The sequence below is a fragment of the Paramormyrops kingsleyae genome, chromosome 3, assembly GCF_048594095.1.
Source record: "Paramormyrops kingsleyae isolate MSU_618 chromosome 3, PKINGS_0.4, whole genome shotgun sequence".
Lineage (NCBI taxonomy): Eukaryota > Metazoa > Chordata > Actinopteri > Osteoglossiformes > Mormyridae > Paramormyrops > Paramormyrops kingsleyae.
The window spans coordinates 20,128,149-20,155,057 of record NC_132799.1 but is presented as its reverse complement, the minus strand read 5'-3'; the positions used below and the strand labels follow the sequence as shown (position 1 = coordinate 20,155,057).

The 26,909-nt window shown below is 46.2% G+C and overlaps 2 protein-coding genes across 6 annotated transcripts; one reads left to right on the top strand and one right to left on the bottom strand.

The window, feature by feature from the left end:
* Positions 1 to 13: 13 nt before the first annotated feature.
* npy4r (neuropeptide Y receptor Y4) lies at positions 14 to 26,528 on the top strand. 5 transcript variants are annotated; one of them, XM_023802911.2, is made up of 3 exons: positions 14,786 to 14,969; positions 20,255 to 20,396; positions 24,167 to 26,528. In XM_023802911.2, the coding sequence occupies exons 1-3, from the start codon at positions 14,897 to 14,899 to the stop codon at positions 25,218 to 25,220; spliced, it is 1,269 nt and encodes a 422-aa protein (XP_023658679.1). In that variant the 5' UTR covers positions 14,786 to 14,896; the 3' UTR covers positions 25,221 to 26,528. The 5 variants fall into 5 exon arrangements, 4 of the variants coding, with proteins under 4 accessions (XP_072565894.1, XP_023658679.1, XP_023658696.1 ...); XR_011989517.1 differs by lacking the exons at positions 14,786 to 14,969; positions 20,255 to 20,396; positions 24,167 to 26,528 and adding exons at positions 14 to 248; positions 1,417 to 1,661; XM_072709793.1 differs by lacking the exons at positions 14,786 to 14,969; positions 20,255 to 20,396 and adding an exon at positions 14 to 248.
* Positions 9,784 to 11,866, bottom strand: LOC111839239 (dual specificity protein phosphatase 13A-like). Its single transcript, XM_023802951.2, has 5 exons — positions 11,708 to 11,866; positions 11,479 to 11,619; positions 10,992 to 11,307; positions 10,513 to 10,730; positions 9,784 to 10,242 (listed from the first exon to the last, which is right to left on the bottom strand). The coding sequence occupies exons 3-5, from the start codon at positions 11,219 to 11,221 to the stop codon at positions 10,031 to 10,033; spliced, it is 660 nt and encodes a 219-aa protein (XP_023658719.1). The 5' UTR covers positions 11,222 to 11,307; positions 11,479 to 11,619; positions 11,708 to 11,866; the 3' UTR covers positions 9,784 to 10,030.
* Positions 26,529 to 26,909: the final 381 nt, after the last annotated feature.

The window sequence follows — 26,909 nt, the reverse complement described above, 5'->3', positions numbered from 1 at the left end:
CTTTGTCATATTCACAGCTTCTTGGTGCCCCGTGCTGACCTCCTTTCCTGCTCCAGGGCCATATCGAGACGCCTGAGTTGCTCCAGGAAGCCAGAATTTGGACAAATGTCCCTGTGCTTTCTGACAGTGCGGATGGCCTCCAGCAGGGGGAGCCCTTCGCAGATCATGAGGTACGCAAGCACCAGGGTGGCTGATCGGCTTAGTCCCATGGCACAGTGCACCAACACCCTTCCTGTCCCAAACAACAGGTGAGAGCATAAGTATCACTGCCGCCTAGCAACTGACACTATGAAAACTAGATGCTTTCAGCATGACAACAATGTATTCCCTGGACAACCCCTTCGACCCCCCCCCCCCCATCTAATCTCTACTCCTCCCCCAACCTCTACAATCTCTAGGCCCCTACACACTCCCCAGCATTGGCTCTCTCCTTTTGCCTTCACTAAGCGGCAATACTTCAGCTGTGGTGCAATTTGTCTCAGAAGGAGTAGGTCTCAGATCATCACTTCTAACAGAGTAGGGCAAAATACGACCTGCGGGCAAGATCTGGCCCACAAATCAGCTTTTACGCAAATAAATATTTATGTATTGGTTTTGTTTATTCTATTTGGTGATATTGTTCTTAGGACACACTACCATTCAAATGTTTGGAATCATTCAGAAAATGTCATGTTTTCTCCAAAAACATACCTTTATTTATCCAATAACCTGCAAAATTAACGAAAATATAGGCAAGACCTCCACAAAGTCAGAAATAATGATTTTTGGTTTACATACCAATTTTGTGTATCAAACTTTGTATTAATCAAAAAGCCCTCCATGTGCATGCATTACAATCTTGCAGACCTTTGGCATTCTATCTGTGATTTTGTTGAGGTAATCTGCAGAAATCTCACTCCATGCTTCTTGAAGCACCCCTACAAGTCAGGTTGATTTGATGGAGAATTTTTTTGTACTATGTGGTTCACAATAGCTCAATAGGGTTGAGGTCCGGTGACTGCATTGGCCATTCCATTACAGACAGAATACCAGCTAACTACTTCTTTTCTAAATAGTTTTTGCATGATTTGGAGTTGTGCTTTTGTTGTGGGAGGAAATTGGCCCTACAAGATATGTTATGTTGTTGCAAAATGGAGTGGTAACCATCCACATTCCTTTTAGCCTGTACAAATTGCCCACTTCACCAGCACCTAAGCACTACCAGACCATTACACTTCCTCCACCATGCTTGATGGTTGGTGTCAGGCAGTTCTCTAGCATCTTTTCATTTCTTCTATGCCTCACAAATGTCTTTCATTGTGACCCAAACACCTGGAACATAGACTCATATGTCCATAACACTTTTTTTTCCCAGTAATTGTCTGTCCAATGTCTGTGTTCTTTGACCCATTTGAATCTTTTCCTTTTATTGGCCAGTTTCAGACATGGTCTTTGCAACTCTGCCTAGAAGGCCAGCTTCCTGGAGTCCACTCTTCACTGTTGAAAAGGAGGGTAATATTTAAAAAGCTACCTATTATTTAATGAAGAGGACCTGTGAGACGTATGTTTCTAAAAGTATGATCTCTGATGTATTGATCTTCGTGCACAGTTGTGCAATAGGGCCTCCCGCTTCTCTTTCTATCACACTTGGAGGCAGTTTCTGCTGTTCATTCAAGTGAGTAGTGCACACCTATGTAAGAAATCTTCAGTTTCTTGGTAACTGCCCACATGAAATAGCCTTCATTTCTCAAAACAACAATAGACTGACAAGTTTTTGAAGAAAGCTCATTCTTTTTGGCCATTTTGAGACAATCGCTGATCCCACAAATGCTCATGGTACAAGGCCATGGAGCAGTACCACATCCCAGACAAGATTAGGCAGATGATTAACAGCTACCTGGGGTCATTCAAGCTGAGGTTTCAGACTGCTAAGCTCATCACTGCATGGCAGATACTGGAGAAGGGGATTGTAACAGGATGCACAGTCTCCCCCATCCTGTTCATCATGGGGATGAACCTTCTTATTACAGCAGCAGCAGCAGAGGCCAAAGGACCAGTGACTGCAGCAGGGAGCAGGCAACCCCCACTAAGAGGATTCATGGACGACCTCACTATAACAACAACACATGTGCAGGCAAGGTGGATCCTGAAGACTTTTGGGGCTTTGGCATCATGGGCGAGGATGGTTTTCAAGCCCAGGAAGTCACGGAGTTTGGTGATAAGGCGGGGGAAGTTGACAAATGCGTTCAAACTCCACGTCCAAGGTGAACAAATTCCAACAATCAGGGAGAATCCCATCAAATGCCTGGGAAAGTGGTACGATGACACCCTCAGTGACAGGAACAACATCTCTGACACTGGAAAACAGGCAGATGAGTGGCTAAGGAGGATTGACAGGTCGGGACTACCTGGCAAGTTCAAATCCTGGATTTACCAGCATGGGCTTCTACCAAGGCTGATGTGGCCGTTAACAGTATATGAGATTCCAGTGACTGCAGTGGAGAAGTTGGAGAAGAAAATAAACAAACATCTGAGGCGGTGGCTTGGTATCCCTCCCAGCTTCACAGCAGTAGGGCTCTATATTCGGTCTGGCCAGCTTCAGCTTCCATTCTCATCTGTGGTGGAGGAGTTCAAGGTGGCCAAGTGCAGGGTGGCAATGGTACTCAGAGACTTTAAAGACGAGCGTGTCAGCAATGCGGGGGTCATAAGAAGAACAGGCCGCAAGTGGGTAGCAGACACCGCAATTAGGCAAGCTGAAAGCTCCATAGAGTTGAGGGATATCATTGGCCATGCCTGTACCGGCCGGCAGGGACTAGGAACCTCCCATTTCATCCAGTGGGGGAAGGCAACTGTGCAGCAGAGGAGAGAGATGGTGCAAGCCGAAGTGCGGCACCAAGTGGAAGACACACGGAAGGCGAAGGTTGTCGAACTAGCAACCCAAGGAACTTGGACCAGATGGGACCTCCTAAAAAGGAGGGTCACGTGGACCGAAATCTGGAGGCTGGAACCGTTCTGTGTGAGTTTCCTCTTGAGGTCTGTATGACACACTTCCGTCACCTGCAAACCTGGTAAGGTGGGGCCTGAGGGAGGATCCACTCTGCAAATTGTGTGGGAAGAATGGCACACTCTCCCACATTCTAGCAGGGTGTCAAACAGCTCTGGCCCAGGGGAGATACAGGTGGCGGCATGATCAGGTGCTCAGCGTAACTGCATACATTCTGGAACAGGCCAGGAGAAGGTCGCAACCACTCAAGCCACAAACATTAGCGCTGCAGTTCATCAGGGCAGGGGAGCAGCCATCTTCTGCAAGGAGAACCAGGACCAACATCCTCCAGGGGGCACAAGGATGGGAGATGATAATTGACCTGGGTAGGAAGCTCATTCCCCCCCATCGTCCAGACCACCTTGAGACCTGACATAGTCATCTGGTCAGAGCAGGCAAAGAAGATCATCCGGGTAGAACTGACTGTCCCATGGGAAGAAGGCTGTGATGAGGCCCATGAGAGGAAGTATCTGAAATACCAGGACCTCATCATGGAGTGCAGAGAGAAAGAATGGCAAACGTGGCTGTTTCCAGTAGAGGTGGGGTGTAGAGGGTTTCCGGCACAGTCTGTATGGTCGGTGCTCACTACACTCGGCGTATCAGGCAAGGACCATAAGGCAGCTGTGCGCAGGATTGGAGAGGCAGCAGAAAGAGCCTCTTGTTGGTTGTGGTTTAAAAGGGAGGAGGGGGGCTGGAGGCCTGGGGCTGATGGGCAGTGACCTGGCCATCACTGTCGACCCGCCAACTGGAGGGTGTAGCAGATAAGGGTCGAAACACCCTGAGAAGGTTGGGCACCGTCTGACGACATTGGCTCCAGGCCAAGGCCACAGGCGTTCTAAAGAGCGACTGTATGTGTGGCATCATGTGATGTATTAAGCAAGTAGTTTACAATATTACCAATGCCTAGATTATATTTCTGATAAAAGTAATGATATTTTGATTGAAACAAAATATAATTTTCTTTCAAAAGCAACGAAATTTCTCAGCGATTCCAAACTTTTGAGCAGTAGTTTATATATATGGTAAGCTAGCATTTTGTACTCATAGCTGACATGTTGAAAGCAGAAGAAATGGGCAGAGATAGAGATCTAAGTGACTTTGACGAGCCAAATCATTACGGTAGGATGACTCGTTCAGAGCATCTCCAAAGCAGCAAAGCTTGTGGGTTGCTCCTGGTCAGCCTGTCCTATCAGTCATCTTCCTGTTTGGCCAGCAGGTGTTGCTGGCCATCCCATCCTTTTCCCTGTGTTTCATTAGGGTTAGCATTCTTCTCAGTTTGCTAGGGTGGTCCCCTGGGCCACTGTGTCACTGAATGGGCACATGAATGTGCATCCCTCTCCCTCATGGGTTCAAAGTTGGCCAGAGGCCAGTCTCAACTGTTACATGCAGTAATATGTTATTAGTTCAGTTTTTCCCAATTATTGTCTTGTATTCATGTATTTCTGTATTGCTTGTTTTTTGCCTTTGTTCTTAGCTATCCTTACTTGTTTCTAGTCTTGTAGCAATGTTATATACCTTTGTTTCTAGTCTTCTAGTGTTTGAGTCTGTAGTGATTGATTTATGATTTATGTTACTAGTTACTAGTCATTCCTAGGCTTAGTTCATTGTTAATGACTCTAAATCACTGACTAAATCACACTCCAAAAAAATCCTCAAAATTGGCAGCCCTGCCCATTTCTTCTGCATTCAAAATGTTGACTAAGAGTACCAAATGTTTTGCCATGCACCGTTTTTATGAGATAGTTAACATTTGTACTGTGCTTTGATCGAGTATTACATAAGTGGGGATGAACTACATAACACAGTTTGATATTGTGTTATTTAAGTGTCTTCCTTCCAGATACTGCTGCTGCTTTTCAAGTGATTTCTCAAAATGAAAATGAAAACAGGTGTACATCTTCATCCATATAATGTTTTTGTCATATAGTAAAAAGATCCATCAGATACTTTTAGATTTGCATCAAAGTCAAATGTCACCCTTCCTTGTGCTGCTACTATGTGCCATCGCTTCAGTTTTGGGGCAGTTTGTATCAAAATTTGAGAAGTTCCAGATTCCCAGCCAAACATTGTGCATTTAAAGTTTTAAAATGATCCATCAAATATTTTTGAGTTATTGTGTTAATGAGAAAAGTATCTGCAAGAATATATCTGTCCCCAAAACCATATGTATTTCCCGTTTGGCATGATTGCACATGTCAACTTAATACTGAACTTTAAAAAAATCTTTATATCATTATAATCGTGAACTAATGTTCAATGGCATCCCTACCTTGTGGATGTGATAAGTGGCGCTCTTAGTACCTTGTGTATGTGACAGGGATTATGGGCTCTCAGGACTATGTGTATGTGACACGGAACACAACACTCTCAGTACTATGTGTATATGACTGGGAACATGGACTCTCAGTACCTTGCGTATGTGACAGGGAACCAGGAATTTTCATCACCGTGAGTCTGTGACAGGGAACCTGGAGCTCTCAGTACCATGTGTATGTGTCTGGGAACATGGACTCTCAGTACTGTATGTATGTGACACGGAACCCAAAGCTCTCAATACCGTATTGGGAAAGCGCTGCTCGTATGAATTTTGCAGTTGGGTAGAAAAAGGGACTGAGGTCGAAGTCTTCAGCGTCGTCAGCCTCCACGCCATAGTAGTGTATAGGCAACTCCCTGTAGAAGCGTGCTCCGGTGTTGATGTGCAGTGGCCCATGGGCGCTGTTCACGATGTGGGTGATGCCCATGTCACGGAGGGTGGGCTTGTCCCGAGCAGCTGCCCTGAAAATCAAAATTTATGCTGCTTTTTTTTTTCCTTCCTCAGCCTAAACTCAGAAATTCCGTATATGTAACAGCAAATACTATGTAGCATAAAATAAGATCATTTTAAGCAAGGTGGCGGTGTTGCTCCCCGGAGTTACATAGAGTGTAATTTTACGTACGCATTGCCGATGTACACTCCTGGCCACACTTGATTGATGGGCCCAGTACAGCCAAAGTCCCACTGCAGCATACGCTGTAGCTCTGATATGGGTGGTGTTTCGTAGTCCATTCTGTGGACATCAGCACTTGGTCATCTCATAAACACAAGCAGCATTAATGGAAACGTGACACATGTGGTGAAAGATTCTCAGACACTGTTGGCATCCCATAGGAACTTTTCAGAAAATCCTGTGAAAGTACAAATGTCGACTCAATGTCTAGTCCAGTAAGATGATTTTTTAACATTCACATAGGTTTTTATACTGATGTTTACCTGCTGGAAGATAATGGCATTAGCATGACTTTCTGGAAGGGTTATGTGCTGGGCTCTCAAGTCTCACGCATTGATGTGTGAGACAATCACATTTCATCCACTTCCCACGTTCACACGCCACATCTTGTATGTCTCACGTTGAGAAGTAAGGGATAACACCCACCAAGGTGTCCCGTTATATAGAATTAATGGACGAGGCACGGGCATACAGAGTGGAGAGTTCATAGCTGTCCCGAATTATACAGAATTAACAGCCATCTACCCATCAATCAAAAAATAGCATTTGTTGTTGCTGGGTAAATTCCAAAATAAGTTACAGGTGATCCCGCTGCAAGCACGTTATTACATGGATGTGCACACACACGGAGTGCAGACAAGGTGGAAGTGGAAGAACAAGATCTGATGAATACGGTAGGCAGGGCTCTCGAGCCTCACGCACTGACTCTGAGACACGTGCTGCGCCCCTATCAGATGTAATCTAACTCCAAACTTTTGGTGAAACTTGAGAGCCCTGATTATATGTGATGTTGTTTCAAATCCATGCCAACCACACATATCTCTGCACTGAATCTGCAGATGGATTGGGCCATGTGCAATCTGTTGGTGCTTTGTTCTGCTTTGGAAACTTAAGGTGATGGGGAGATAAAGAGCCCCATGTGGAGAATCGCTGTGAATTCTTTTAATTTCACAGTGCTTAGGGTGCTCTCATGTCTGCTAAACTACAAGTTGTATTTGACCGTGTATGTTGATCTAACCAGGAGTTGCCATGTGTGGACTCAGTTGGATCTGCCAGCCACCTGGTCTGGGCTGGCTCCTGTGCATAGAGTAAAGATGTGCAGGGGGGAGCTTGGGGTGCCTGAGCACCTGCCCCTTCTGCCTGAGCGACTGAGTGTGCCTCCCTCTTTAGGTCCTCTGTGTCCCTTTTTAATCACCGACGATCACACTGACCATTTTGTTTTGGGAACACTGCCCCTACCCAACCTCTCACCCCAGGCAAATGTAACCCTGGTTGAGCACCTGTCCCTAAAAGTCTCTGCATGGCAGTGGTGTAGAGCAGTCTGCAGACTCACGTATGGCGTGCAGACTCCTCACTCTGTCCCCATGGAAGCTCTTCTGCCTTCCTCATGTAACGCAGATGTCCTGCATCCACTTTGAAAGTGGTTCTTCCTCTGTGGCAAGGTTTAGGTGGGGAAGGGGCTGTTTCCCCTTTTAACTTCAGGGAAACTAGAAACCACCCTGCAGACACATTGCACCCTGGTCAGACTGCAGGAAGGGGGAGGTGGGGGCTTGGTCATGGTCACAGCGCTGTGCTGCTTTTTTCTTATAGTACTTGTGGTGGTGAGAAGCAATAAATCCTACAAACGTGCAGATATATGGTTTATTCAATCCTTTGTGAAACTTTAATAATCTAACTTGCATTATTACCTCCTAAAAGGTAGCAAATTCCCAACTTCCATCAGGCTTAATGTCATTTAAATTGTGGAATTCATTCACCTGTGAACTAGAGAAGAATAATTGCCCATCGGGAAGCTCAGATCAAGCTGCAGAGTCCAGTAAATCCACCACAGCAATGCAAATATTGGCTTGGCTTGACTTATCTTGCGCAGAAAATGGAATTGAGCCATGATATTTCTGCAATATTTTTTTTAAACAATGACACAGGCTTCTGTATTGATAACAGTATATGTTTTATTGCTGAAAGGTGACGCTATTTGCAGAGAGATCAACATAACATTTTGGCTGTGTGTGTGTCGGGGGGATTGCTTCCCCATGGTCACAGTGCAATATTCTGGGAAAATACTGAAAATACTATGCACATAATATCACTGCTAGTCCTCAGGGCAAAATGCCACTCAAATGTTTGGTTTAGAAAGGAGAGTTTGTGTCAAAGAGACCATTCCTCAGGAGATGGGTTCTAACTTGTGCCCTTGAACAACCTCAAAAAGCATGTTTAACTTATAATATATAAATACAGGAAGTGTAAAATAACCTCAAAAAACTGGAATGAACATAAATCATAATTTTAAAAGTGCATTTTTACACTTTGTGGTGTAGATTTTACTTTATGTAAATCCACCCATTTTGGTGAATGGCTTGCCCAGTACAGGGTTGCAATGAACCTGAGGTAGGGGACACCAAAGATGGACAGGCAGTCCACAATAGGGCAGGGGACACCCAAGATGGACAGGCAGTCCACCATAGGGCAGGGGACACCCAGGACGGGACGCCAGTCCACCACAGGGCGGGGGACACCCAAGATGGAAAGGTAGTCCACCACAGGGCGGGGGACACCCAAGACAGAAATGCAGTCCACCAGAGGGCAGGGGACACCCAGAACGGGACGACAGTCCACCACAGGGTGGGGGACACGCAAGAATGAAAGGAAGTTCACCACAGGCCAGAGGACACCCAGGACGGGACGCCAGTCCCTCACAGAGCAGGGGACACCCAAGACGGAAAGGCAGTCCACCACAGAACAGGGAGCACCTAGGATGGGACACCAATCCGTCACAGGGCAGGAGACACCACACGTCACAGAGATTTTTACTCATACATTTTTTTTTAAATGTGAGCATGTAAAAGTGATCACTGTCATGCCCTGCTCGTCTGCTCCTTCCATGTGCCACGTCCCCTCATCTACCTCGTGTGGAATCCCCACGTTTACCAGCTGTTTCTTGTTGCTGTCATTAGTCCAATGTATTTAAGTCGGCGTTAAGTATGTTTTCTTACTTGAAGTCCCTCCACCTTCCTCCTCTCCCCCTTCAGTGTCCCTTCCAGCTCCTGCCTCGTTATCGCCGAGGGTCCCTTCGGCTACAGCCTCGCGGAAGCCTGCTGCCTCTGCAGCTTCCGCCTTTTGCCCACCGAGGTTCCCTTTGGCTCCCCGTTTCCCCCCGCCCTTTGCCTCCTTGCCCCCTAATTTTGTGCCCCCTGCGTTTACTCCCTATCCTTCTGTGTCTTTGTTCACTCCTGGTCCCTTCATTCCTCCAGGTGGTGTTCCTCCTGTGTCGTTTCCTCTAGTGTCCCTGGGTCCCATGTTTCCTTTTTTGGTGCCCCTGTGTTTGTCTGCATTCCCCGTGGTTTGTTGTCTGTTGTTTGAGTTTGTCTCCTTGTGTCTCTTCTGTGTGTCCGTGCTGTTCCTCGTGCCTCGTTAATGTTCTTAGTTTTGTTTTCCCAGGTCCTGTGATGTCCCTGGTTTCGCCCCCTCGGTTGGGGGCGAGGGTCCTGTCATGCCCCGCTCGTCCACTCCTTCCATGTGCCACGCCCCCTCATCTACCTCATGTGGAATCCCCATGTTTACCAGCTATTTCTTGTTGCTGTCATTAGTCCAATGTATTTAAGTCTGCGTTAGGTATGTTTTCCCCAGTCCGGTCATTATCGTCCACCCTTTTCATGGTGTGTCATGTTCCTTGTTGTTTTATAATTAAAATCCTTCATTCGCCCGATTTCCCAGCTCCTGTGCTGCTTCCCCGCTTCATGCCCGAGCGCAGTCAGGACAATTACCTACAAGACATATGCTTCCATGTAACTTTTATAAAATATCTGTGTAAACACAAAGAACTGCGAACTAATACAAATACAAGGCAAATTCAGTGAGAATATCTGTTCACCAGATTCACGTTTGTTTTTAATTTGGTATCTATCTAACATAATGCGCAAAGTCACTGGCTCACTTCCAGGACACGGTCAAAATGAAGATGTTAAAGGGGGTTCATGGTCTGTATAGTTTGCATTTAATACACATAGTGTAAAAACTCCATTTACAAAATCGGACACAGACGTCGTTTTCTCCTTAAGCGGGTGTCCAGATCAACCAGTTGAGCGAGGAAATTCCTGTTGGGGTAAATGGCTCTTTTCTTGATGACTACTTCAATGGCCTTTAGGAGAGTTAGATGATGATACAGCATGAGGTAAGCGAGAACCAGCGTAGCCGATCGACTAATTCCCATGATGCAGTGCACCAACACCTTGCCTGTAGAGTAAAAAATTGAGTGAACTTAGAACATGGACCATATGTAGTGTCCTAGTAATGACAGACAGGGGCTGAAACTTGCTATTAGTAGCAAAGCACATCATCCTCCATGCTGATATTTAAACTAGGATTAGTAAACAGAAGGAGCATGCTTGTCATATAATGCATTCAGTGATGAGATGGGCTGCCTTCCACGGAGCAGGTGAAACGCTCAAACCACATTTCACTGCATTCCCACAGCATTCCGAGAGCAGCAGAGGCACTGCTTACTGTCTTTTTTCCGTAAAGCTTTATGGATAAACTCGGCTGCAGGTCTGAAGTAGACACTCAAGTCAAAGTGGGGGGTGTCTTCAGCAGGAACCCCCCAGTACTTTATGGAGCTGCCATAGTACTGCTGCTGCCCTATGCTGCCCTGCTTGGAATGGGCGGCATTCAGCACGTGAGTGATGCCCATTTCCTGCAAGATGCCCCTGTTCTGTGCTGTGGCCCTAAGACAAGACAAAGAGCAGTTTGCTTTAGGGGGTCACATGTGTAATGTTACATGATAAACACGCTGTTACACACAAAAGAAATGGCAAAAAGGCAGATAGAATTACCTTATAGTGTACACGTTAAAGAACTGCTGTTTCTTTAATGTTTTAGCAGTCTTCTTTGGACATACATTGTCTCTATTTAAGAGAACCTTAATGCAATTACTGCATGAGAATTTTGTCTTGTAAAAACATCAACATACAAGGTTGATTACTTACACATTGCCTATAAGCAGGTTTGGCCAAATCTCATCCGCTGGCGTTAGATCAAGTATGCAGGTGTCCAGAATATTTTCCAGCTCTTTGACAGAGCAATGTGAAAACTGGGTGTTTTTGGTGGAAGTCATAAGCGAATAAAGCTGTAATAAAGAGGCAGACAAAATAAGTAAATGCAGCGTTCTTTTGTTGAAACGACCCCTTTTTCTTCCCCACAGACGGCTAGGATCCATGTGAACAGGTGCAGTAGTAACACTGCTGGCTGGCTCCCTGATTTAGCACACGGTCCATGGTGTTCCCTTCCACCCCGAAAGCCTGCCTGAAATAGAATAAAGCTCCTGCCATCAACAATGTTTTTGCAGGGGAAATATCATCCAATGAATATTACCAACATCTCTAAAGGAAACAAATCAGGCCAATGTTCATTTACGAGGCCACCTCCACTGCCGCCTTATAGCAGTATGTAAACAATGGCATAACAAACAATCACCTCCATTGAACAAGTGCCTGCAATTGTCGTGTCGGTTACACAGGAGCTCCACATAGTCGCAGAAGCCCTCGGCTGTCAGCCACTGGGCCACATGCTTAGGGTCCACTGGCAGACTCCTCCGCAAGGGTATGCCACTTCCTCCTGCAGGAAAGGAGGCTCAGCCACTCACAAAGAACCACTGAAGGCGACATGCTGGTACGACCTAGGGTCGCTGAAAGGTCTGACTCACCCTGCTCAACTTCTTTTTGACCAAATGTGAGTGTGGACAGGACTTTCAGTTTTTTCTGCTCCCATTTAGCCTGACAGTGCAGCCTCCTACTCTCAGCAAACCCATCTGCTGTAGCACAGGACCTCATTTAGACATGTTAGTCACATGCCTGTATTTATTTTCGCTGCCCTAGTGATTGAAACTACAGGCTGTCTTAATCTTTAAGAGATCTTTGAAGGTTTTCAAGAGGCAGGAAGAATTTTTGCCCCTCTGCTGCCACCAAATGGGCTTTGGTTGAATGACAGGCAGCTCACAGTTATCCAGCCGCAATAGACAAAACAACTTAAAATTAGACAAAGCATACAGCTCCCTCCACAATTATTGTCACTCCTTGTAAAGATTTGAAAAGGTTAGAAAAAAATCTACCTTTTGGTGAAGTAGCTTCATTTCATACTGAAAAAATGATAAAAACTCCAATCTTTCATTGAAATAAATTTAATCAAAGAAAATGAAATCCGTCATGCACCACAATTATTGGCACCCCTGAAAATCATAGTGAACACAACATAACACAATATAACTGAAGCATGTTTCCCATGTAAATTGTACATCTTTGAGTTGATTGTAGTGGGTAGGAACGTTCAAGCTGTAATCCATGACATCTCTAGAACCACCATCCGTTGCCACCATACTAACAGATTATTTGGAAGATATGCCAGAAAGAAGCCTTTTCTGTTAGTTAACCACAAATGTAAGCCTGGAGTTTGCAAAACGCTACTGCATCTTTGAATGGAAGCATGTTCTATGTTCCGATGAAATAAAATGAAAAAAAATGTTATAGGAGAAGACTCAGTGCTGTTATACTGGCAAAGGGAGTTTTACAAAGGTATTAAATGTTGGGGTGCCAACAATTATGGCACATGTGTTTTTGTTGGAAATAATTATTTCTTGAAGGATTTGTTTTTCTTTGATTAAATTCATGAATAAACACTAACCTCTTTTACGCACATGGACTCTGGCCTACGGCATAGAGCCCTTTCACACAAGCAGCCCAGGCAACTGATACGCTTATGACACAGAGCCCCTACAGACATAATGCCCAGCCAAAACGCACATACTTATGGAGTAGAACTCCTTCAGATATGCAGCTGAGCCAAAACACGTACCCTTATAGCACAAAACTCTCAGACACACAGTCTAGCCACATATAGCACAGAGCCCCTTCTGAAAAATAGCTGACCAAAAACATACATGCTTGTAACACAGCCTCTTAAGACACACAGTCCAGTCAAACCGCACACACTTATGGCACAGAGCCTCTTCAGATACTCAGCACAGCTAGAACACTCATGCTTATGGCACAAAGCCTCTTCAGACATGCAGCTGAGTGAAAACACACACGCTTATGGCACAGAGCCTCTTCAGGCACAAAGCCCAGCCAAAACACACACATATTGCATTAAGCCCCTTCAGATATGTAGTCCTACCAAAATGCACACGCTTATGACACAGGACACCTTCAACCAAGCAGCCCAGCCAAAACGCACACACTTATGACGCAAAGCCCCTTCAGAGACACAGCCCCACCACAACACACCTGCAGCTCAGCCAAAATGCACACTCTTACAGCACCGCTCCTTCAAACACGCAGCTGAACCAAAATGCACACACTCCTCTCACACAAAAAACACACTCTGAAATATTAAGACACTGTTGTGATGTCACCAAGTATACACTTATGACACAAAGCCCCTTCTGGGATTTGTGGCAGTATGCAGTGTGTCACTGTTCTTAAGGAGCATGTCACCTTGATCAGTTGAAACCCATGATAGTTCTTCTCCTCTCAGGATACAGACTGCTGTATAGCTTCCCTTGGAGTGCAAGATGAAGGTGAACAAAGAGGACTGCACCTTTAAATCTGTGCCGAAGGCTGAACCTACCAAGGAATGTATGGTGAAATAGTGTAAAATAGTGTAAGCATGCTCTCACACAAGAAACAAGCACCTGCTTCTCTTCACTTCTGTACTTCACTTGTTTGCTGCTCTGCTTGCCTTTATTGACTATTAAATAATTTCAAAATATGCATTACATAATTTTAACAAGTATTACTCCTTTATTCAATGCATATTAGTCTGATTACTGTGTGGTGTACCCAAGTCGTGTTATCACTTTACTGTTCCAAAAGCAGAAGGGGAGCTCAGCTCGGGTACTAACAGGACGTTTCATGAAGGTCCTCGGGCCGGAATCACAAAACGAGAATTGTTGGAAGCTAAATAACTTGTCAGTTTTAAGGTACCTCAGTTTAAATGAACTTTATCTTTGTTCACTTACAATTAACCCAGACTACCTTAAAGCTGACTGGTTATCTTGTTAACCAAAAAATCCGGCTTTGTGATACTGGCCCCTGGTGAGGGAGGATTCTTATGTCAGCAAACACCCCAGCTGACAGAGACCATCGGCAAAACTTTAGCCAACATTCTGTGAAGGTCCTCTCAAAGTTGGCAGAAAATGTTCTAACTGCAATGTTAATGGAACTTTGAACCCATGACCTTAGAGACATAAAGCCACAGTGCTGCTGGCTGCTGTAATCATGCCTTTTAGTTATGTCTATATTATTAGTCTTAGTTGTAGTAGTGCGATAACATTTTTGGGAACATCAGTAAAATTGGGCACTCTGAACGTTTCCAAGTCTTAATTGTAACATTCAGTAAACATTCCTAGAAATGTGAGCTGGAATACAGTTCAATACCGTAATCAGCCACTAGGAGGCTGCTTTGTCGCAGAGACAATAAGGCCAAGGTTGGCCAAACTTCATGTAGCACTGATTAACAGGCTTAAGAAAAAAACGGAGGACTCCTAGCACTGGAGCATGAGTTTATGCCGTGATAAATGCAGTGACACAGCAAAGAGGGGTGGGGTGGGGTGTGTGGGGGGGTGTCCTTTCACTAATAACACACAGAAAACATTTGCATAAGTAATGCACATACCCAATCATATGATCTATCCAAAAACCTAACAATGTGAATATTCTCGAAGCCAAGACACTGAGGTGAGACAGAGACCCTGCAAAACCCTCTTTCCAACACTGGGGTGCAGCAGAGTGCCAGAGTTTTATCTGGCAGACCCAAGTACCTTAGAGTGATCCAGTGAGCAAGTGCAGGAACAGAGTGTAATAGCGGGAGGAGTGGCGCCACCGCTAGTCCTGGCTGCATGGAGCCACGCCTGTGCAGCATCTCCGCAAGTGTGCAGGCTGCCTGGCCAGGAGACCACAGGCTCAGCACCGGTGAGTGGCCAATGCATGATTCTCTAAGGCTCCTCTCATTTTATGTACAAGCTTAGCTGGCAGCATAAGGTTCATAATTTTTGCACAAAAGCTTAATTAATAAGCATCCTTATGAGAATTTAAATGAAATAATGAACAGCTTTGAGGTGATTATGTTCTGTTCATGAGTTTAGGCTTTTTACTGAATTGAGGCAGAATTTGTTTAAAAAAATTATGTGGTGAAGGAAAGGGCTTTTAAAAATATCAAGCTGGCCTTTGCACACTGCTCTGTTCTATGCAATGTGTGTCTCGTAGTTTTCAGGCCACTTTCCTAACAATGTACCGTGCCTGTGCACAATAGTTCATTGATTTCATTAGTGTACTTCACAGAGATTATGCCGCTGATATCTAAAACTATAACTTAACTTCGCAGGAGAGAACAAAGACAAACACCTCTGTACACTTCTCTGCTTTCATTCTACAGCTGCACAGCAGTCAGAAAGATTGGTTTTTGCCTCCCTGTTCCCAGTGCTATCAGCTGTCAGATTGCTTTACTTTACAAAGAGTACAAACTGTCAGCCTAGAGATTCTCATTATCGGTAAACCCAGATGAAAAACAGAACCTCTTGACAGAGAAGACCTTTAACTGATTTTTATGTGCACAACCAAACAGATGAATGGAAAAGGTCTCAATATGAGCATGACATGGAGCAGGCATATTTAAATGTAAATTCACAAAAACGTCACCATGTCGCCTCTGCATTGTGCAGAAGCCAAATGATCATGGTACCCAATGTGGTCAGTGTTGCTCACGGTTTGCTCACAGAGCATGGCAGTATGCAGTGTATAGCTGTGCTCAGGGAGTGTGGCAGTATGTAGCATGTCACTGTGCTCAGGGATCGTGGCAGTGTGCAGTGTACCACTGTGCTCAGGAAGTGTAGCAGTGTGCGGTATGTCACTGTACTCAGGGACTGTGGCAGTGTGTAACTATGCTAAGGGAATTTGGCAGTGTGTTGCTTTGCTTGGGGAGCTTGGCAGTGTACAGCATGTTGTTGTGTTCAGGCAGCGTGACAGTGTGCAGCATATTGCTGTGCTCAGGGAGCTTGGGAGTGTGAAGTGTAATATTGTGCTCAGGAAGTGTGTGCAGTATGTCATTGTATTTGGGGAACAACACAGTGTGTAGCTGTGCTCAGGGAATTTAGCAGTGTGTTACTGTGCTGAGGGAGCATGGCACTGTACAGTGTGTTGCAGTGCTCAGGGGGCGTGGCAGTGTGCAGCATGTTGCTGTGCTCTGGGAGTGTGCAGTGTGTTGCTGAGCTCAGAGATCATGGCAGTGTGCAGCATGTCACTGTGCTCAGGGAACGTGGCTTGTGTGCATTATGTCACTTTGCTCAGGGAGCATGGCAGTGTGCATCATGTCACTGTGCTCAGGGAGCGTGGCTTGTGTGCATTATGTCACTGTGCTCAGGGAGTATGGCAGTGTGCATCATGTCACTTACTCAGTGAGTGTGGCAGTGTGTAGCTGTGCTCCGGGAGTGTGGGAATGTGCAGTATGTAGCTGTGCTCAGAGAGTGAGGCAGCATGCAGTATGTTGCTCACTTTGACACCCCCACAAACGCATGTCCACATGGGAGGACTGTTTAAATGTGTTTTAAGCATTATGTCAATGACAATAGTGACCATGATGGGCGCTTATTAGATATGAAGACATTTCAAGTTTTATTGTCACATGTGTTCTGAGAAAAACAGTGAAATTCTTACGCTACAGTTGCAGGGTAGGGCATCGGGAGTAGGAGAAACAGCAGTGCAATACAAGACAAGATAACGTGATGCAATATGAGGATGAGTAAAATAAACAGCCACAAATTAAAATAGCAAAGTGGAACATTAACATTGGCAATATAATGAAATGGGGGGGGGGGGGGGTCATTAGTTAGCGACCTGAAACTGAATGTGTTTATACAGACATCTTTGTGTGGAAAAGTTGGATGCCCTATTTAAAGGCGTCTCTGACCACCTGACCATAATTGATTAGATCAGGCCACTCAGTGCACAAATGGATTAATGTCAAAACCGCCTTCTGTCACAGGGAAGAGAGGTCATTTCCTTCTAATGGCATTTTACCATGAAGGCATAAGAGACACTTCCACTGTGGCAGGAGAGCTTGGGTGATGGCATCACCCAGTGATCACACTGTATGTCCTGCACCAAGGATACTGTGCTAGCTTACTCTAGATCCAGTAAAGACCTCAGAACTGTTAATGAGCATTGATTTTCTCCAGATCAGTGGAATGATACCACAGCTTACTGGGGTCGTCTCCTAGTCAGGCACAGGAGAACACAAATGGTGTACTGCCACTTGTTAACAGTGAGGCAGCCAATGAGGTGACCAATTACCATGGATGTGACAGATGCAACGTGCCACTTAGGAGGTCACTGTCATCCATTAAACTGCTGCTGAGAGTGCCAAACTTTTGTGATGTGATCACAAAAAAGTGAGTAGGAAAGAGAGAAACCAGTCTATTGTTAACAAGCACTTATCTAAAGATTTGGTGGAACGCAGGGCTGGTTGGAGATGGGGTCATCTGGATTTCTTTCTTTCATTTCTTTGTCTTCCCTTTTCCCTGTTTTTGACTTATTCTGTATAAATGATACAGGAGTGTATCATAACAGAACCATGTAAAAAGCCTTGGGATGACTGTGAAAGATGCTATATAAAGTATAAAATACTCCACTGAAACGAGAGGCATTTCCGCGCAAAGCTTCTGCTCCTTGGGCCCCTGATTCGCCAACACTGGCCCCAGGAAAAACAGAATCTGCGGCTTTCTTTGGCACTTCCTACTATCTTGCTCACACACTGGAACAGCCCTATCAAACACTGTTGTAAATTATATTCTGAGACTTTTATCACGGTGAGTTAAACAGTGTTTTATTTTGATTGTGCTGGGAACCTCCAACAGACAGACTCCCCAGTTTTATAGAGTGGTATGTCTTTTAACGTCTCCCTGGTATTTTTTTTTTAGACAAACTATGCTGAGGTGACTTGCAGTGAGTATGTTCTGGGAGCCTTCTCTTTCCATACTTGCCACATAGGCTGGGAGGGGTTAGATCTTTGGAAGTCCTGGTTCTAGCAGGCACCAATGGGACACTGATCCGTACCCCAGGACACCGCTGCGGACGTGAAATCCCGCCACTGCCACATGCGCTTTTAAGGCCCAGTCAGCTTCAGTTCACCAGTTTGCAATCTCCAAACGTGTTCCTGCAGCATTTAGAAAATGCAGCTATCACCGCAGCCACAGGGACCCTTGTTCTTGTGGTTCTTTGTGTCATTGACGCAGAATAGAAACAAGTTTCTTGGATCAGCACGCATTAGAGCCTGCAGCAAGCCTCACTCTGCCCCTCATTACAAGAAACAGAGAAAGTGACTTGGGAGTATGGTGATGTTCTGCTCATGTTTGATTGACATTACTGACAATCCCCCTACTCTCTCCACTTGTGATCACAGAGGGGGGGGGGGGGGATTGCTTCCCCAAATGTCACTTAGCCTCACACAATCTGCCACTGGATGGTTTATCAAATGCAGTTAATGCTGCCACAGCTCAGACCCTGGCTAAGATAATAGAATCACTAACAAATCACTAACAAATAAGTGTAAATCAGGTTTAATTACACTTTAAAATATGCAAGCAACTTACAATACAAATATAATTACCAAGGAGAAAATATCTATTCTGTACTCAGGTTCAAGCTATTCACAGTAAATTATTCAAATTACAAAACCTGCTCTCAATTACTCAGGTGAGCACAACACAAGATAACAAAGATGCAGAGTGGAGACATATTTGCAAGTGAATAGGAACCAGTATAGTCAATACTGTTCTGTAATCCAAATATGCATGTAGGGAGAGCAACTGGGACCATAGAGAGCATTGTGTTTACTCTAGACAGACCAGGGAGACCGGAACCAAAAACTGTCTAAGCATGACTGAAGCCAAGAGGTGAATCAGGAAACCCAGCTGCTTTGCACTGTGAGTTTGTATAAACGACTTGGCGGCTTATCTTATACAATGACCCAGGGACGCTCTTTCCAAAACACTGCACTGAACATAAAAACCATCTTGCAAAAGCTAGAAAAGTTTTTTTTACAGCAGAAGTTACAAAGACCTTTTTGTAGAATTTACGGAGCAGTAAGAGTCAGCAGGTCACAAGGGGAAGATGTGGATATGAATCTGTATATTGCTATAGCGCTCAGGCTAGAGGAAAACAAAATACATATATAAACTGAGCAGCACCACAGTCACACTGTACAGAAAACAGCAACTAGCAATGCAGCGCAGCCATGTAAACCTGAAAGCAGAGACAGCCCAAACGCTGCTACACCACAAACTGCATCAGATACCCTGCTGCTGCGAGGACCCCACGTCCCTTTGTGTTCCTAACTAAGTTATATATAGGTGGCCCAATCAATGCCCGTCCTAATCCCCAATTAGCAACACCGGCAGAGCAGGACTGTGTAACTGCACCCAAGCAAAAGAGGGAGGGAACCCCAGGACAGAAAAATGGCTGTCACTACCAGTCCCCAATCCAAACATGACCCACAGGCTACATAAAATTAATCCCCTTGTGACCATGTCAGTACACTGTGAGAGCCATCCGGGCTGTGCCCAGCCTGCTCCAGATTCATAACAAGCTTGACTGGATCATTAAAGGTAGACGAATGAGTATATGATGAGCCAACAGCAGGTAGTGCTATCTTGGCTTACCCCATCTAACAGTCACATACCCTCACCACCCCACAGCCAGTATCGACACATGTCACCTTCCACAACATGCAAATTACTCTTGTCTAAAAATACACCAAACCGAAGCCTAATGGCATGCATAATAGGCACGGCAATTATTCCTACAACATGCAACAGGAGTGAGGTGCAGACAGCAGCGAGAGCACATTCACAGGCACTATGGTTTTTGGGGTGGCAGGGTGGCTTTTGCAGCAACGTGCAGGAAAATAGCAAAGCCTAGCAAGAAACCCTCATTTACCTGCAGCTTTCTGCACAGAGGACAGGACCTGGCGCTGCTCTGAAGGTTCATGTCACCCTAGAGATAATGCCAGTCTAATCCTCTGCATTACATACAAGTACTCAGTCCTCAGATAGGGAGACACAGATACATGAAGGTCACAGAGACAGTGTGTGTTTTAGGCAGGCACTGATGGAGAGACTGACCCTCATAGCAGCCTCAACTGCATGCAGCAAACACAGACCCTTAAAATACTGATGCCTTGTTTGTGTTTCTGGTTCCTCCAGGGTGTGTTACTGGGGAGGAGGTGATTGCTGCCCTCTGCCCTGGACTCCTGGCTGACTTCATGCACACTGATTACTGTGTGACCGTAAAGCACCTGTGTTCATCAGTGGAACGAATGCAGCTTGAAAGATATATATACTGTAGGTCTGTACAGAGAATGGAGAGCTACTTCAGCAGCTCCCCATTGTCATGCCCCGCTCGTCCGCTCCTCCCATGTGTCACGCCATCTCATCTACCCTGTGTGGAATCCCCGTGTTGCCAGCTGTTTCTCGTTGTTGTTGATTAGTCCAGTGTATTTAAGTCCGTGTTGAAGTATGTTTCCCCAGTCCAGTCATTGACGTCCGTCTTTTGCTTTGCCTTGTGTTTCATGTTGTTTGCTAAATAAATCCCTAGTCTACCTGATTCCTCGGCTCTGGCTCCTGCTTCCCCGCGCCGAAGTCAGGATAAAATGACCGGATTCCAAAAGAAGATGCCTCGCTTGACCGAGGAGCAGCACCTCAGTTTGGCAAATGAGACAGTCAACTGGCTTGATCAGCCCGAGGTCAGGAACGACCCCGTGCTTTGAGCCCTCGCCTTCCGGATGAGTGATATCCTCGAAGAGATATCCATGTCCGAATATGCGTACCTCGTGGAGGAGGTGCATGATACCTGCGGCGGCAATTAGACACGGGGTGGCTAAAACCAGGATGAAGCAGGTAGCCACAGACTGTAGGCTGCCTTATGGTCCTTTGGCAGGCTCCGCCGGAAAAGGGGGGCAAGAAAAATAGGCGGAAAAAATGAAAACGGGAGGACAAGCTGAAGGTCCTCCTGGGAGCTGTCTCAATCTCCGCTGCCACCCCTGCAGCGAGTCAGGAGGAGCCCCTCCCGATTCTTAACCCGCCGCTTCGCTGCCTGTGCTGACAGCTCATCTGCCCGCCGCCTTGCTGCCTGTCTCGGCAGCTAGTCCCTTCCAGGGGACGCGCCTGGCCTTAAAGGGGGCCAGGTCTATTGGGCATGCCATCCCGCAGGTCCCCAAGTTCAGAAAAAAGGTGGTTCCTGCTCCACCCCCTGTCCACGAGGAGGTCCCCAACTATCAGACTATCGCTCCTCCTCCCTTAGCGGAGATGGAGGAGGAGCTCGAATGGGACCCCTTGGGTATCACCTTCATTTCCCCTGTGATTCCCTCTGGAGTGACGCCTCCTCCGTCACTCCGAGGCAGATCCCAGGAAGGACCTCATCTCTTGCAGGGGTCGGGTCCCACCCGTCCGGCCCCTTGGCTTGCCTTCGGTCCCCCAGGCTTTAGCTCAGCAGTCGCCTACGGGTCCTCCGGCTCTGGCTCGGCAGTTGCCTGCGGTTCCCCTGGCTCCGGCTTGGCAATCGCCTGTGGTCCCACCTACGGTAACTCGTCGGTCGGCTGCGGTCCTGACTCTGACGCCTCGTCGGTCGCCTGTGGGTCCCCTGGCTCCGACTCATCGGTCGCCTACACCTTCGCCAGCTGTGGTGGTGCCTTTGCCTGCTGCAGCTTCAGCTCCCTCCTCTCCTCCTCCAGTGTCTCCATCTCTTCCCTCCTCTGTCAGTCCCTCCACCTTCCTCCTTGCCCCCTTCGGGGTCTCCTCCAGCTTCTGCCTCACGGTCGCCGAGGGTCCCTTCAGCTCTGGCCTTGCGGCCGCCTGCAGCCCCTGCGGCTCCTGCCTTCCACCTGCTGGGGTTCTCTTAGGCTCCTTGTTTCCCCCGCCCTTCACCTCCTTGCCCCCTGCCTTTGTGTCCTCTGCGTTTGCTCCCCGTCCCTCTGTGCCTTTGTTCCTTCCTGGTCCCTTCTTGTCCCTTCCCCCTCTTGTCAGTGCTCCTCTTGTTGGTTTGTCCCCTGGTGTTGTTCCTCCGTTGTCCCCTTCCTTGGGTTCTGCGTTCCTGTTCCTGGTGCCCCTGTGTCGGCATTCTTTGTTGTGTGTCAGTTGATATCCTGGTTGTTGCCCTTGTGCCTGTTTTGTGTGTCGGTCCTGTTCCCTGTGCTTCGTTGATATTTTTGCTTTTGTTTCCCTAGGTTCCATTGTGTCCCCGGTTTTGTCTCTTTGCTCCCCTTAGGCGCACCCGGAGTGTGTGCCTTTGTGGGGGGGTCCTGTTATGCTTCGCTTATCTGCTCCTACTATGTGCCACACCCCCTCATCTACCTTGTGTGAAATCCCCGTGTTACCAGCTGTTTCTCATTGTTGTTGATTAGTCCAGTGTATTTAAGTCCGTATTAAAGTATGTTTACCCAGTCCGGACAGTCATTGACGTCCGTCTTTTGCTTTGCTTCATGTTTCATGTTGTTTGCTAAATAAATACCTAGTCTACCTGATTCCTTGACCTTGCTTCCCCACCCTGAAGTCAGGACACCCATTCTGTTTCAGTAATAATGTTTAAAGAGGCTTGAATGCTGGAATGTAATGACATATTTTTGAATTTCATCCTTCAGTACAGAATCTCAAAAAGTGGAGACAAAGCCTTTATCAGCCACATAATTTAATGTAACTCCCCTGATTCCCATTTCTGTAAGAGAGTGTAATCTAGCCGGCCGGTGTGACCATAATGGGCTCCAGGATGGGCATCCAGTCCCTGCCTGTGTTCACTGGGAGAAGCAATGGGGCCGGCCAGCCAGTCACTGTGACATGTGTTACTCAGAGCAGCCTTCATGACTAAAAACCAGCCTGTAAAGGACGTTGAGAATTTACTGTATGTAAACAGATTACCTGTTGCACTAGCGCCACGGTACCACAATAAGTAAACATGTCTAACTCACTCTCTTAGGTCACCCCCCCCCCCCCCCCCTTTGCTGCTACCATTGGCTCCTGGCCTTCTTCACATCATGAGCACAGCTACCTGTGAGGAACAATAACAAACATAAAGGCCTTTCATGATTAAACCTGTATGTAGTTATGCCCAACAACGCAACCTGAAAATGACCTGGAAACAATGTAGTGAAAACACCCCAATCAAAGCAGCATTGATTAACCTGCAATATACCTGGATGGCAGGACAAGTGTCTGATGGGGAATGTGGACTGTGTGATTCTTGTACATATTTGTATCAGCTGTGACAGGCACTGTGGTTGGAGGATCACGGATGCTTAATTTCCCCTGGGGCTGATGTGCTGGAATCCTTGCTTATCACATGCAAAAACCCTGTGCCTGTGTTACCTGGGGCAATAATAGCAGACATTAGAAAATGTATCAGCTCCAAAGAAGGGGGTCACTGATGCTGATGTGAAAGATTTGCCTATATTTGGCTCTCTGGCGTAAATATCAGGGCTATTTTTTCCTCCAGTTTTATTAAGGCTGCATGACTCACTGATGATGATAAACCATCGTTCTCAGAGCAGCACAGCTATCAGGATCCTACATTAATCGGCTGCACTGTGATGACAAAACTCATTTCAGAGGCCTTTTCACTGAGCCCACTGGCCCTCTGTGACCTCCATTTAAGCTGTTCTTTTCTCCTTAGACTTTCTCTCCTACATACTTTCAGGGGGTAAATTACCCGTGAAATAACAATCATGTTTAAAGCATGTTTGTTCAGAATGCAGGCATGGATAAAGGTGAAAAGAAGAAAGCCCTTTCTTCACTTCCCATTACTAAGCATAGTCCTTCTTGCCTGTCATCATTTTTGGGGGCCATTTGTTTCTAAGAGCACTAGAAGATTGTTCTGAAGACTAATTTTTGGTTATAGACATCAAAAAGTGAGCATGTGACACTAGCATGGGTGGGTTTTCACAAAATGTGTTCTGAGCTGGCAGACACCTAGTTGCCTGACATAAAAATGGGAAGGAGCCAATGGCACATAAGGCCATTACCCAGTCAGAAATATCTCCAAACTGGGCTGAATACAGGAACACCGCTCTCCCACTCACTCACACTGTCTGCCCGCGTGGTGATTGATGTTCTTCTGCTTCTCCTCAGGTTTCAGCACACAACCATGAATGGAAGTGAGTTCCCCCCGGAGGACCCCTGCCGGACCTCTCAGGGACTGACCATCTTCCTGATCGCCTCCTACTCCTTGGTGATGGTGCTGGGGCTGCTGGGCAATGTGGGGCTGATCTGCATTATTGCCCGGCAGAAAGAGAAAGCCAATGTGACCAGCATCCTCATTGCCAACCTCTCGGTCTCTGACATTCTGGTCTGTGCTTTCTGCCTGCCCTTCACTGTGGTCTACACCCTGATGGACCACTGGATCTTTGGGTCTGTTCTGTGCCGGTTGACACCCTTTGTCCAATGCATGTCGGTAACAGTCTCTATCCTATCCCTGGTGCTCATAGCCCTGGAGCGGCACCAGCTCATCATCAACCCCAGTGGCTGGAAACCCAGTGTGCCCCAGGCATACCTGGCAGTTGTGATAATCTGGATGCTTAGCTGCTTCACCTCCTTGCCATTCTTGGCCTTCCACCTGCTCACGATGCTGCCTGAATCTGAGGAGAAGGAGGTGTGCATGGAGAACTGGCCTTCGCAGCAGCACAAGTTGGCTTACACCACCTGGCTGCTGGTCTTCCAGTACTGTGGGCCACTGGTCTTTGTGCTGATTTGCTACCTGCGCATCTTCATGCGGCTGCGGCGCCGCCGGCACATGCTAGACCGCAGCTCCGAGGAGAACCGGCGCATGAGTCACAGCAAACGCATAAATATCATGCTGGCTGCCCTGGTCACTGCCTTTGCCATCTGCTGGCTGCCGCTCAATACTTTCAATGCAGTAGCGGACTGGCACGACGATGCCATCCCACACTGCCACCACAACCTGGTCTTCTCACTCTGCCACCTGATGGCCATGGCCTCCACCTGCATAAACCCCATCATCTATGGTTTCCTCAACAGCAACTTCAGAAAGGAGGTGAAAGACGCTGTGCAGCACTGCTGCTGCTGGCCACCAGAGGCCGATTATGAGCACTTTCCCCTTTCCACCATGCAGGTTGAGGTGTCTAGAACATCGCTACGCCTCAGCTGCAGGAACAACTCAGTTTAAAGTATCACTTGCCCATTCCTGGCACTACAAGTGATTGTTCAAAATCTCTGGATGGTCTGGGTAGCGTTGAGTCTACAACAAACTGCTGACCGTCTATAAGATATAGTCCTTTTGCACTGATGGGGCCAGTACACAGACTTCTTGTGGCACGTTACTTTAAACAGACATTTTAAACAGTCCTTTGCCAATAAGTGGAGTGTTTATGTGCCCAAAGGAGAGCTGTATGTTACACAGCAACTGTTTAATGGAATGTTGCATGCGTGTTTTGGAGTGACAGCTGTGCTGTTGGCATTTCAGCACCCCAGCTCATATTCATTAGGATGATATGTACAAAAACCACGTTTCAGAGATATGGAAATTAGAAAGTTAAAACCCACTAATTCAGTGAGGAATGTAGATGTATTGTTTTTAGAAGACACTTGACCCTTGTGTAGACAAAAAAATGTCTTGATTCCTAACAATTCATTATGTGTCTTATATTGAAGTAGACGCTCAATCTACAGAAGATGCAAATTTAGCTAGAAAAAAAGCCTGCAAGCCAAGAAGGAAATTTGTTAACTGAAATGCACAGGATTTTTTCTACAGGAATGGTAGGGCTCGTATTAAACATGACATGGTTATCCAAAACAGAAGAGCCAGTCCAAATGTCAAAGCCAGACCCTCTACCAGCTAGCAAGACTGATTCACTCCTAGCACAGATATTCCTTCTCCAAGAGGTAAAAACCACAGTTGCGTATGAGACCTCCCTCTGCTTGCCACTGCAAGCTTTTGTACACTTTCTCCAGTGCATACACTTGGTCTCCAAGTAATATGAATGGCATTTTTTAATCTGTTAGAAAGGTAGAGGTCCAAAATCTTTGGGTCTCTTGATGGTTGGCTGGGCAGGAAAATAAGATGTGGCTGTATTTACGCTGAGGGGCAGCTGCTGCTGATAAAGGTAAGGCTTGGTGCAATACCAGATAGGACTCTGCATCATCCACACAAAAACGTCATCTGGAGCTGCAGCGCTATTCGCATAGCGTAAAGCGATCCTCAGCTTAGCCCCCCGGCAGGTACCCAAAACTCAACATCCCCTGCAGCCTGAGGCATTAAAGCACCATAAATATAGCATCACAGTACCATAAGGAGGTTACTGCATCATAGCACCATAAGTATGGCATCAAATTAGACTCACCACAACTTGAATTTGAATTCTACAACCCAAATATTAATGTTTACCTGAACTTGAGTTTCATTACCTGAATATCAGAATCTGAATTTGAATCTGTTTACCTGAAGTTGAATTAAAGAACCTGAACTTCCGAATACCTTTATTTGAACCTGAATTAAAGAAATTGAATTTGGAATTAATTTCCTGAACTTCAGTTTATGTTGCTTTTGTAGTAATAAAAATTCAAGTTCGGGTTGTAAAATTCAATTCTAGAAAGTTTAGGTTGTGAGATTCAGGTTGAGAAGATTTGGGCTTACAAATTCAGCTTCAGAAAAACAGGGAAAACATCCAGGATATGTGGAAAGAGCAACTGAGCCTAGATCTAATCAAGTACAATCCTGGCCGATCACAAGACAGGTCACCAGTCATTTGAGTTGGGATTCTCTAGATCCACCACCTTAGTCATGTGGTTAATAACAAGATATGGTTTGCGGCCAATTCCGGCAAGCCCTACAGACCATACAGAGGAAGGGAAAGGA

Excerpts from the sequence above, each read along its gene's own strand:
- npy4r (XM_023802911.2), top strand. The coding sequence starts at position 14,897 with ATGGAGCCACGCCTGTGCAGCATCTCCGCAAGTGTGCAGGCTGCCTGG. Across the intron at positions 14,970-20,254 it reads AGACCACAGGCTCAGCACCG|GGTGTGTTACTGGGGAGGAG; the intron begins GTGAGTGGCCAA and ends TGGTTCCTCCAG. Across the intron at positions 20,397-24,166 it reads GAAAGATATATATACTGTAG|GTTTCAGCACACAACCATGA; the intron begins GTCTGTACAGAG and ends GCTTCTCCTCAG.
- LOC111839239 (XM_023802951.2), bottom strand. The coding sequence starts at position 11,221 with ATGGATCCTAGCCGTCTGTGGGGAAGAAAAAGGGGTCGTTTCAACAAA. Across the intron at positions 10,731-10,991 it reads AACCTGCTTATAGGCAATGT|GGCCACAGCACAGAACAGGG; the intron begins GTAAGTAATCAA and ends GTCTTGTCTTAG. Across the intron at positions 10,243-10,512 it reads AGCTTTACGGAAAAAAGACA|GCAAGGTGTTGGTGCACTGC; the intron begins GTAAGCAGTGCC and ends TTTACTCTACAG.